At 37.3% G+C, this 13,525-nt stretch overlaps 1 protein-coding gene across 1 annotated transcript in view; it reads right to left on the bottom strand.

The window, feature by feature from the left end:
• The window catches only part of LOC126272570 (uncharacterized), a 90,118-nt gene that overhangs the window by 55,484 nt on the left and 21,109 nt on the right, over positions 1-13,525 (bottom strand). The window contains exon 2 of the mRNA XM_049975493.1: positions 12,805-12,927. Coding sequence (XP_049831450.1) covers positions 12,805-12,927 — 123 coding nt within the window. The remainder of the gene's footprint in view (positions 1-12,804; positions 12,928-13,525) is intronic.

Raw genomic sequence — 13,525 nt, 5'->3', positions numbered from 1 at the left:
TCAAAACAAATGACTAATTTTTGTTAGAAATGTGGCCCCGATATGGTAAGGTTATAAACATGTCTTTGCTACTTGCTTCCTTTTTCTGATATAATCTGATTTCTGCTCTTACTATATTCTTCCTGTTTTTTGTGTATAATTTCATAACTGGGTAGTTTTGGGTCACAGCCATTGCCTAAAATTTGATAGTAGTAATGTACAAGACAAACTGTGTACTATGTTATAGGACATATTTCAGGTCCTGTCACATTAAATGACAAGCACGTCATTGCCATAGAGGCACATAATGTAAGACGACTTATATTGGGCCAATTGCTATATATAAGCTGCTGAGAGAAAAAGTGTTACAACTCAATTTTTTCCACTTCTGAGAAATGAAAGGGTTTGCATTTCGTTTAGTGTAAATACATGCTTTAAAATACTTCTTGACTATTCTGATGAAATGTAGAAATGAAATATTACAATTATGTTTGCTACAGACATTTTAGTTATTTGTACCTTAAATTCCTTTTTATAGTCCATAAAAGTTGGAGTACCAATTTTCCTCATAGAAATTTATTCATAGTGAAAGGTAAAGTGGTATAAATTACTCTTCTTATAAACATATTGGTGAAGTTGAATACCTGAGAAGAAATATGCTGTCGTTTAATCCCCATAATTGCAGTTTATTTATAAAACATAAACGTAATGTGATACAGTAAATGTGAGTCTGCACTTATTGCTAACATTATGCACTTTTCTCACACAAATTGAGTTAAAATAATTGCAATATTGTTGTTAAATACTAGAATGTTACCTACTGAGTCCGTTCAACAGTTCAGCAGTGCGTTCATCCACGAGTTATAAATAAACTGTTGTTTCTAAATGTAATTCTTGTCAAGCTGATACTTCAAGTGGCTTCGTAATGGAGCATGTCTATTGACTCGATTCCACCGTCACATCATCTTCCTCTGCCAAAGGGTCAACACATCCAAGTCCAGATTCCTTAGCCAAACTTGCAGTTGTCAGTTTGTTGAAGAAAGCATAGTGCACCAGAGGGATGTACGAGAGAAGTGTTATCATATCTTCCCTTTTTGGCTCTGAGTGTCACATAGCACAGTTGAGAGGGAAGCATTTAATGGATCATATATTTAATGTGAACACCACTGTTTGATTTGTGTAGGCTTTAACCTAGACTTCAACATGAAGTACAAACTCCCCCTATAAAGACAATTTCTGCTTTAATAACACTTGGGGTATTACAAATCTAAAGAAAGAAAACAATGCCAATACTTACTAGCACTGTTACAATGCCTTTTTGATTTTAGAGCATATATAAATAAACAAGCAAAACAACAAGGTCCCGTGGTCTTGCCACCTGACTTATACCTCTATTCCCGTGAACACCCTACACTCTGGCGTGAGAGGAAGAATGCATTTGGAGCTCTCAAGTGGTTCTGGTGGGAGTTATAGTTACACCACTTCTCCACAACAAATTTCTGTGCATTGCGAGTAAAGTGAGTGGCAGATACCACTGAGGATAGGTTATAAGCCTGAAAACCAGTTTAGAAAAATAAAACATATCTAGTGCACCTCATGGTGTATAGAAGATGTCTTTTAATAAAATAACAAATGATGGCAGAACTAGAGGCAAAACAAAATGTATATTGGTGATGGCAAGAAAACAGTTCCTGAAGAAGAGAATTTTTTTATCATCAAGCTTCTGAATGGTTTGAAGCAGCTCATCACGAATTCCTCTCCTGTAACAACTTTTTCATTTCAGAGTAACACTTGCAGCCTACATCTTCAATATTTTACTGAATGTCTCCAATCTCTGTCTTCTTCAACAGTTTTTATCCTCTACATTGCCCTCTAATACCACAGAAGTTATTCCCTGATGTTTTAGCAGATGTCCCTTCTACTTATCAGTTTTTTTCCGCCATATATTCCTTTCCTCGCTGACTCTGCAGAGAACCTCCTGATTCCTTACCTTATCAATCCTCCTAATTTTCAACATTCTTCTGTAATACGACATCTCAAATGCTTCAATTCTCTTCTGTGTCAGTTTTTCCACTGTCCAAGTTTCATTACCAAACAATGGTGTGCTCCAAACGTACATCCTCAGAGATTTCTTCTCCAAATTAAGGCCTATTTTTCATACTATTAGATTACTCTTTCATACTATTAGACTTCTCTTAGCCAGGAATGTTCTTTTTGCCAGTGCTGAACTGTTTTTTATGCCCTCCTTGCTCCATCCGTTACAGGTTAGTTTGGTGCCTAGGTATCAGAATTCCTCAGCTTCATCTACTTTATGATCCACAACTCTTTTGTTAAGTTTCTTGCTGTTGCTGTTTCTGCTACTTCTCACTACTTTTGTCTTTCTCCGATTTACTCTGTATCCATATCCAGCAATTCTTCTTCACTTTCATTGAGGATCTAAATGTCATTAGTGAATCTTATCATTGATTTTCTTACACCGTGAATTTTAATCCAATTCTTAAACCTTTCAGTCATCCATTTTTTGATGTATAGCTTTAACAGTAGGGGCTTTTTAAACTAAGTGCTTCATTCTTGGTCTTCAAGTCTTATTGTTCTCTCTTGGTTCTTGTACATATTGTATCTTACCCATATTTCCACATAGCTTACCCCTATTTCTCTCAGAATTTCAAATATGTTGTAGCATTTTACATTGTAGAGTGCTTTCTCCAGACTGACAAATCTTATTAATGTGTCTTGATTTTTCTTCAGTCTTGCTTCCGTTGTTGTTGTTTTCAGTCCTGAGACTGGTTTGATGCAGCTCTCCATACTACTCTATCCTGTGCAAGCTTCTTCATCTCCCAGTACTTAATGCAACCTACATCCTTCTGAATCTGCTTAGTGTATTCCTCTCTTGGTCTCCCTCTTCGATTTTTACCCTCCATGCTGCCCTCCAATGCTAAATTTGTGATCCCTTGATGCCTCAGAACTTGTCCTACCAATAGGTCCCTTCTTCTTGTCAAGTTGTGCCACAAACTCCTCTTCTCCCCAATTCAATTCAATACCTCCTTATTAGTTATGTGATCTACCCATCTAATCATCAGCATTCTTCTGTAACACCACATTTCGAAAGCTTCTATTCTCTTCTTGTCTAATCTATTTACCGTCCACATTTCACTTCCATACATGACTACACTTGATACAAATACTTTCAGAAACGACTTCCTGACACTTAAACCTATACTCAATGTTAACAAATTTCTCTTCTTCAGAAACGCTTTCCTTGCCATTGCCAGTCTACATTTTATATCCTCTCTACTTCGACCATCATCAGTTATTTTGCTCCCCAAATAGCAAAACTCCTTTACCACTTTAAGTGTCTCATTTGATAATCTTCATCTTAGCTTCCCTATACTTCCTATTATTTCATTCTTTAGCGATTTGTATTTCTGAATTTCCCTGAATGTTTTTGTACTTCCTTCTCTCATCGATCAACTGAAGTATTTCTTCTGTTACCCTTGGTTTCTTTGCTGTTACCTTCTTTGTACCTATGTTTTCCTTTCCAATACCTGTCGTGATTGCTCTTTTTACAGCTGTCCACTCCCCTTCAGATGACTGCCTACTTAGCCACTCATTATTGCAATATCTATATCCTCTGAAAACCGTGAGTGTATCTCTACATTTATTAGTATTTCCATATTCCACTTATTTGCAAACTGATTTTTACTGGCTAGTCTCTTAAACTTCTGCCTACTCTTCATCAATATGAAACTGTGATCTGAGTCTATATCTTCTCCTGGGTATGCCTTTTAATCAATTCTCTGATTTTGGACTCTCTGTGTGATCATGACATAATCTATCTTCCCACATCTCCTGGCCTGTCCCAAGTACACCTCCTCCTCTTGACCTATTATAAAGAATAAATCAGGCACTTGGACAAATTCTATTTTAGTGTGGTCCACACTAAATTCAGAACTGTCAATGTCCCTAGGTGAGAGATGTCCTACATAAAATCCCACCCTCCAAAACAAGTAGTATTGCACTGCCTACTGAAACTACAAAATATCCAAGGCTATCCCTATGCCTCTCCTGCTTTCAGTCATGCAAATATAAATCTTTCTCCTATGGATGACCCAGATGCAAACATAAACTCATCACCTCTTACTGGAGTCTTGTGATAGATATTTACTGTACAATTAAGGGTGGGACACAATCCTGAGATTTATCAGCTGTTCTGCAACTAATGTCAAGTAGCCTAAGAAAGCATGAAAACCAACTGGCTATGTACACATGAGCAGCTACCATTATTCTTGCACTGTCCAAGGCCTTAGAAAATATATGCTACGACCAGCTAACAAACTCGCTAAATACAAACAACCTACTAAACAAGTATTAATCAGGTTCCCATAAACACTGCAACACAACATCTGCCTTAATATAGGTAACAGATGAGGTGAAACTTGCCATGGATGCCACTTAGACACCAACAAAGCCTTTGACACTATTAATTTCAACATTTTGCTTGCCAAACTTAGCAGCATAAATTTCTCACCAAATGCAGTGCAAAGGTTTTGCTCATACCTGACATCTCACCAGCAATGCATCATGTCTGACAACATAAAGTCATAATGAAGGAAGGCAGTATCAAGTAGTCCCCAGAATTCACTATTGGGGTCCTATAAACTTTCTTCATTAAGCATAAATGATGCGTCATCAGCTTTGTCCTACAGCAAATACCACATTTATGATGCATCTAAGAGCAAGACCCACAAATCTGAAGACAGTTATCGAGTATCTCAATACTGACCTATGTGCACTATCAAAATAGGTGCAGGATACAGGGTTACAGCTCTACGCATCCAAAACCCAAGTGCCACTGGTTGGTCATTCTAGGCTCATTAGCCCAAAATATCAGGAATCCCTAGCATCTTTAACCCTGAATGGGACAAATACCAACTTTCCTCCTCTGGCAAAGAGTCTAAGAGAAGATGTAAATCTACACTGGGCTGAGCATGTAACTGCATGTGCAAGAAGGCATCATAATCTCTCCACGCCCTACAAAAATATGAAAAGCTATTTCTTCTTGACACAAAAAGAAACTTGTAGAAGCCCTTATACTTCCAATTATTGATTAAAACAATGTTATTCTGCAAGGGAACTACTGACGGCCTTGGGAGAGCCAGTCCTCACAAAACTCTACCATTTGGCAAGCAAGATGTACGAGACAGGCAAAATACCCTCAGACTTCAAGAAGAATATAGTAATTCCAATCCCAAAGAAAGCAGGTGTTGACAGATGTGAAAATTACCGAACTATCAGTTTAATAAGTCACAGCTGCAAAACACTAACGCGGATTCTTTACAGACAAATGGAAAAACTAGTAGAAGCCGACCTCGGAGAAGATCAGTTTGGATTCCGTAGAAATGTTGGAACACGTGAGACAATACTGACCCTACGACATATCATAGAAGCTAGATTAAGAAAAGGCAAACCTACATTTCTAGCATTTGTAGACTTGGAGAAAGCTTTTGACAATGTTGACTGGAATACATTCTTTCAAATTCTGAAGGTGGCAGGGGTAAAATACAGGGAGCGAAAGGCTATTTACAATTTGTACAGAAACCAGATGGCAATTATAAGAGTCGAGGGGCATGAAAGGGAAGCAGTGGTTGGGAAGGGAGTTATTCAATCTGTATATTGAGCAAGCAGTAAAGGAAACAAAAGAAAAGTTCGGGGTAGGTATTAAAATCCAGGGAGAAGAAATAAAAACTTTGGGGTTCACCGATGACATTGTAATTCTGTCAGAGACAGCAAAGGACTTGGAAGAGCAGTTGAACGGAATGGACAGTGTTTTGAAAGGAGGATATAAGATGAACATCAACAAAAGCAAAACTAGGATCATGGAATGTAGTCGAATTAAGTCGGGTGATGCTGAGGGAATTAGATTAGGAAATAAGAAACTTAAAGTAGTAAAGGAGTTTTGCTATGTGGGCAGCAAAATAACTGATGATGGTCGAAGTGGAGAGGATATACAATATAGACTGGCAATGGCAAGGAAAGCATTTCTGAAGAAGAGAAACTTGTTAACATCGAGTATAGATTTAAATGTCAGGAAGTCGTTCCTGAAAGTATTTGTATGAAGTGTAGCCATGTATGGAAGTGAAACATGGACTATAAATAGTTTGGACAAGAAGAGAATAGAAGCTTTTGAAATGTGGTGCTACAGAAGAATGCTGAAGATTAGGTGGGTAGATCACATAACTAATTAGGAGGTATTGAATAGGATTGGGGAGTAGAGAAGTTTGTGAAGACCACGACAACATTCTGTAAGGCCTTTCTCAGGAAAGCTCATAGCACCTGGAACTCGTTATGAATGGCTGTATTCATTACACTCGTGATATTCGGCTCTCTTATCATATTTTACCACCATATGCATAGCTATCCTGGCTGCGTGCAGACGGTGCAGAGACTTCTACACCCTCTGTCTTCTCTACTGTCTTATCAATTAACACTGTCTCTAGTATCTCTCCACAACCTTAATGCTCTTACCTGAACAACTTAGTACAAACACCTGCTCGCATCAGAGCATAATCCTTTCTGTACCACTACATTGTTCAGCCACTTTCTCAAAGTCATTCTCCACAACAGGAACCCAGCTCTGAAATAACCGCCCACATTATATTGGAGAACTGAATAAAGTCTCCAGCTTCTGAAGACAGTTAATGACATTTCTACTAAAGCAATAATATGAATTACCATTGCCCCTATATGCACTTGCTACCCTTGAACATCCTTCTAACCTATCATATCTTCCTCTTTCCCAAGTCTTCTTAGTTGGTGCAGTCTCCTTAAATTTCCTCTCCCCGGAGGTCACTGTATCAGGAAACATCTATCCTGTACACCTACAAATTCATTTTATATCTGCCACTGTAATTATTATAATTATTATAATTATCATCATCATCATCATCATCATCATCATCATCATCATCATCACTGCCAGTTCACACTCAAATCACTGTAACACTATTTGTTATATTAAAATTGCTATGTCTTAGGAAATTATGATGTAAAAAAGTCACTGTATACGTGAAACCCTAGTCTGATTTAAGATAGGGCCTGATGGCCCTAATCAGACAAGGTTAAATAAATAAACTAGTTTCGCTGAACTGTAATTTAAACCAATGCTATTTGGACTGACACTTTGACAGTGGTGACTTTGCGATATCCCACTGACTTTTGTTGGTAATTCTCAAGGAAAGTTTTGCTGCTTACAACACACACCTTTTCCTGATTATGCTGCAATATGTCTGAGGAAGAAAATGGTAGCATATAAGAAAGGAAACTACAAAGTTATGGAAACAGACATGAAAAAATGGTAAAATTTGGAAGAAAATAGAAAAAAAGTAGTTCTTGGAACATGGGCCTTGGAGGCCAGTACCTGACTAACTTCATTTCTGATAAAGACTTCCACTGTAAAAACTGTGCAGTAATAGTTCAGACAAATGCGATTACATTGGTGACATCAACATCCACAGGAACAATACTATAACCTGCTCAAAATTACTTTAGGATTGACAGCTACAAAGGAAGTAGTAGAGTGAGGCTTACAAGGAAGACACAGCATGCATTCAGTCAATGTCATGAGAGCTGTAGCTGAAGCAACGGTAATTTCAATGTCACTTTCTTATCCAAAACATGTCATATGAAGTCAGTCAAGGGAAATGGTTTAAACATTATATGCCTACACTGTCAACAACTGTTCTTGATAATACTACCAACTACTCTGTTGTTGATGACAACCATGGCAAAGCAAAAGAAGGAGGTAGGGGATTGGCTTCCATGTTGAAATTTTCAAGTAACTGATACTCTTAGAAAGATGGAGCATATGGAACTAATATCTATCCACAAACTATGATTACTCAGGTACAAAATCAATGAGCTGACAAAAATGTGTGGGCACACTGTCACTGCCATTTCAACCCAACAGAATTGATATGGACCCCAACTAAATTTTACCTTAATTAAAAAAAAGAGCTGCTGTAAAGGCACTCAGCAACAAAGCTGTTTGGAAGTTATTTTTACTATCAGAAATAAATTGTCATTAAATAATGGCAGTGACAGTCTAACTTCAAGCCTATGCAATAGTGACAATAGTAATGCCAGTAGAGTTTTCCATATGACACCACAAATAAGATGCACAGTTGGATTTAGCTGAATGTTTGGTCAGTGCAGTTGAAGTACCTTCATAGCAAAATATAGTTTCATGTTTCACTGTTAATAAGGCTGTTATCAGAAGCTGAGTGCAAATGTAATTCATTTTAGGAACTCAGTAATAATTATACAAACAAAATACCTCTGATTACATTTTAATTTTTGCACTGCTGAAGTAGTGTATTTTGTTACCACTAGTCTTCTCTCTTCAAAACAGGTAAGTTTTCTCATCTCAATTAAACGGCATAATTTTTTTTATGTCAGAAATAAGTAGACACTTTTATAACACATAACAACAAATTAATTATAAACCTAATGCTTGTTTCTCTCCTTGAAACCAAATGGGCAAGTGCAGTACCACGTATCACATTCAACTAAAATTATCCGATGTTAATATATCTTTGACAGTGTGCCAGATTGAAGTAGGTGAAAATATGATGCATTTTTAAGATTTCATTCTTATAATGTGTTCACTTAAATCCAACAACAAAAAAGTTTGTTGCACGTTGAAAATTTGAAAAAGACATTGGGAAATGCATTTTTGTAAACTTTCCATGTTGTTGTTGTTGTCTTCAGTCCTGAGACTGGTTTGATGCAGCTCTCCATGCTACTCTATCCTGTGCAAGCTGCTTCATCTCCCAGTACCTACTGCAACCTACATCCTTCTGAATCTGTTTAGTGTACTCATCTCTCGGTCTCCCTCTACGATTTTTACCCTCCACGCTGCCCTCCAATGCTAAATTTGTGATCCCTTGATGCCTCAAAACATGTCCTACCAACCGATCCCTTCTTCTAGTCAAGTTGTGCCACAAACTTCTCTTCTCCCCAATCCTATTCAATACCTCCTCATTAGTTACGTGATCTATCCACCTTATCTTCAGTATTCTTCTGTAGCACCACATTTCGAAAGCTTCTATTCTCTTCTTGTCCAAACTAGTTATCGTCCATGTTTCACTTCCATACATGGCTACACTCCAAACAAATACTTTCAGAAATGACTTCCTAATACATAAATCTATATTCGATGTTAACAAATTTCTCTTCTTCAGAAACGCTTTCCTTGCTATTGCCAGTCTACATTTTATATCCTCTCTACTTCGACCATCATCAGTTATTTTGCTCCCCAAATAGCAAAACTCCTTTACTACTTTAAGTGTCTCATTTCCTAATCTAATTCCCTCAGCATCACCCGATTTAATTTGACTACATTCCATTATCCTCGTTTTGCTTTTGTTAATGTTCATCTTATATCCTCCTTTCAAGACACTGTCCATTCCGTTCAACTGCTCTTCCAAGTCCTTTGCCGTCTCTGACAGAATTACAATGTCATCGGCGAACTTCAAAGTTTTTACTTCGTCTCCATGAATTTTAATACCTACTCCAAATTTTTCTTTAGTTTCCTTTACTGCTTGCTCAATATACAGATTGAATAACATCGGGGAGAGGCTACAACCCTGTCTCACTCCTTTCCCAACCACTGCTTCCCTTTCATGCCCTTCGACTCTTATTACTGCCATCTGGTTTCTGTACAAATTATAAATAGCCTTTCGCTCCCTGTATTTTACCCCTGCCACCTTTAGAATTTGAAAAAGAGTATTCCAGTCAACATTGTCAAAGGCTTTCTCTAAGTCTACAAATGCTAGAAACGTAGGTTTGCCTTTCCTTAATCTTTCTTCTAAGATAAGTCGTAAGGTCAGTATTGCCTCACGTGTTCCAACATTTCTACGAAATCCAATCTGATCCTCCCCGAGGTCTGCATCTACCCGTTTTTCCATTCGTCTGTAAAGAATTCGCGTTAGTATTTTGCAGCCGTGGCTTATTAAACTGATAGTTCGGTAATTTTCACATCTGTCAGCACCTGCTTTCTTTGGGATTGGAATTATTATATTCTTCTTGAAGTCTGAGGGTATTTCGCCTGTCTCATACATCTTGCTCACCAGCTGGTAGAGTTTTGTCATGACTGGCTCTCCCAAGGCCGTCAGTAGTTCTAATGGAATGTTGTCTACTCCGGGAGCCTTTCCATATACTGTCTTAAAAAGTTTTTGCCACAAAGAAATCTAAGATGAAAACATTATGCATTTCTCCCAGAAGACATTGATGCCAACTCTAACTTAGTACACAGAATAGCTTGCAAATATGAGCAAGCTGAATGAAATGTAATATCACACATCTGTTCCATGCAGGAGTTGGTAACTCTGCTTTGAGCCTCTACATACTCCAGTTCAAAGTGTCAATCCTAAAACAATTCTGATCAGACTACAGTAGTAGATGAATTTGGTAAAGTTATGACAAAAGCAATAATTTAATGTGCTGTGTTTCATTCCTCTCCTGTATCTTTTCAACACAGACATGTATTGATATAACTCATCCTGCAGATCCCCAAATCATATTCAACTTATATTCCTCTGCCTTTCTTACTTTCTTAGCAGTTACAGAGAGAAAATTTCAAGAGGTATATGACTCACAGCAAAGCTTTGTTCAATAATGATCATCATGGATAAATTTCACTAGTAAAGAAAAGGTATTCTATAGAGAAAATGCACAATGAGAGTGAGTGATGAAACTTGAAACTGCAGGGCATATATTCTACAATTAATGAATTAATTGGTGGAATGATCAATAAATAAATGAAACATAGATGACATTTGACTTACAATTACACACAGAAATAAAGCATTTGGAATTGTTTTGTTATTCATGCACTGTTCAGTGATTATAATAATTCACAACTCAAATCCTACATTGAATCTAGTGAGAGATTCATATCAGGAGCATATGAGGAGCACTCTTTTTCACTCATGTTGCATTCCAGAAACCGCTGCAGTTATCCAAAAAAGGCACTAATCAAAGACGTGTACCTTATTTCTAAACTAGTACTAAAAACTAAAGTAAAATTTGACAATATGCAATGCATAGTAATTTATAATTAAAAAGTCACTCTATCAACATGTGACAATGCGGGGATTCAGTAGCAGGAACCTCATGACAGTCAACCCAAGATAATGTGATATGAATACCGTTATTGGACTTTTTCCATAATTGGTATTATTAAGTATAAAATTATTAACCATCAAAACCTGTCATTGTTTCCTATAACAAATTCCATATATCTCAGCAATATTTTGTGGAATAAGGGCATAAGAAATTATTAATAATGAATCATCCATCTTAAGAGCAAATTATTTTTTGAACCCTTTTCAAACTTCCCATCAAGAATAGTTTACTAATTTTCATAATATAAACATTACACTGAGGTGGACAAAGTTACGGGACAGCAAAATGCACATATACACATGGCGGTAGTATTGTGCACACATTGGCAACGCTGTCATTTGTGCTCAGGTGATTCATGTGAAGAGGTTTCCGACATGATTATTGCCACATAACTGGGATTACAGACTTTGAGTGCAGAACAGTAGATGGAGCTAGATGCAATAGATATCCCATTTTGGAAATCATTAGGGAATTCAGTACTCTGAGATCCTCAAGGTCAAGAGTGTGCTGAGGATATCAAATTTCAGGCATTACCTCTCACCACAGACAATGAAATTGCCGACAGCCTTCAATTAATGACAGAGAGAAGCATCATTTGTGTAGAGTTGTCAGTGCTAACAGGCATGCAACACTGTGTGAAATAACCGCAGAAATCAATGTGGAACATTCGATGAACATTTCTGTTAGCACAGTGCTGCAAAATTTTGGTCAATTCAAGCCAATGATTTGCCCGCCCAGATCACCCGACATGAATCCTATCAAACATTTATGGGGCATAATCGAGAGGTCAGTTTGTGCAAAAAGTCCTGCACTGGACAGTTATAGACACAGCAAGACTCAATATTTCTGCAGGGGACTTCCAGTGACTTGTTGAGTCCATACTAAATCAAGTTGCTGCACTACATTGGGCTAAAGAAGGTTCGACATGATATTACGAGGTATCCCATGACTCTTGTCATCTCATTGTATGCCAGAAACAATGTGTATAAACTGGACATTTACATTAGCCAACAGACACAAGTCGGAGAAGGAATATGAAAGATCACCTTCATTCATAGCTTCTTCACTTTTCTAGAAACTCGAATCTTTTCGACATTACAGGCATCCATCTACAATAGTGCCTGTTCAAAATAAATATCTACACAAAGTAACAAACAGGATAGAAATTTCTTCTCTTTGTGTAATAGAATTACTATTTACACACTTCTAACATTTTATTATATTGTAATTCTTCAGGCTTTCTCGGTGATCTGTTGACATCTTGAGATGTCCAGTGTTCTACCGGATATTAGGATTGTCCATGCACAATATTTTGATGTGACTCATTGTCTTGCATCAAGTGCCAGAAGCAATTATGGAGAGGGGAGACATTAAGCATAAACACTGGACCTGTTCCATTCAACTAGCAGTCTCAGGTAGCACCTGATGAAGAGAATGAGTCACATTGCCAAAATAATGTGAATGGAAGACGCTGGTAACTGGTATTTTATTACATTATTTAAAAAACAGAAAAGATGAAAAGTTATCCAAAATTTTGACAGCAAATTGAAGATTTTGATTAGATTAAATATTGTGAGAGATCGTCAATAAATAATTTTTTTCCCCTGTAACGTCCCCAAAATCAATGTGTGATACACTTACCAGTACATTGATGACAGCTGTTGCTCCACACTGAGAAGTGCCAATCTGTGTAACATTTTTGGCACAAGCTTCTTTCTCTGACCAAATCATTACTCTTTCCGCTATCTTCCTGTTATGTTTTATCTGTAACAGTTCAATAGAATAAAACTGTTTTGTGCTGGCAATAAAATAAATAAATAAATAAATAATTTTTTAAAAAAACTGAGGCTTCTATACAATAGTATTTAAGCAAACAAGAAACAACACCCTGTTAACATTTTGTGGTTGTACAGATCACGCCATTCTGCATATGTTGTGAAAATATAGTATTAAGAGTACCTTCTTCCATGGGTCTCCATAACAGACACCCGAGAGTCAAACTGACAAACTATTAGCAGCAATCAAAAATTTCCATTCGAAAGTCATACAGGCCAGAATTGGTATGCCAATCAAGCAAAACTGCTGTGAGCATTGAGATAATCACCCCACTGACACACCAGCTTCTACTGGCCATTAAAATTGCTACACCAAGAAGAAATGCAGATGATAAACGAGTATTCATTGGACAAATATATTATACTAGAACTGACATGTGATTACATTTTCACGCAATTTGGGTGCATAGATCCCGAGAAATCAGTACCTAGAACAACCACTCTGGCCGTAATAACAGCCTTGATACACCTGGGCATTGAGTCAAACAGAGCTTGGATGGCATGCACAGGTACAGCTGCCCATGCAG

Source organism: Schistocerca gregaria, chromosome 5 (genome assembly GCF_023897955.1).
Source record: "Schistocerca gregaria isolate iqSchGreg1 chromosome 5, iqSchGreg1.2, whole genome shotgun sequence".
Taxonomy (NCBI): domain Eukaryota; kingdom Metazoa; phylum Arthropoda; class Insecta; order Orthoptera; family Acrididae; genus Schistocerca; species Schistocerca gregaria.
This window is presented reverse-complemented; position numbering and strand designations above follow the sequence as displayed.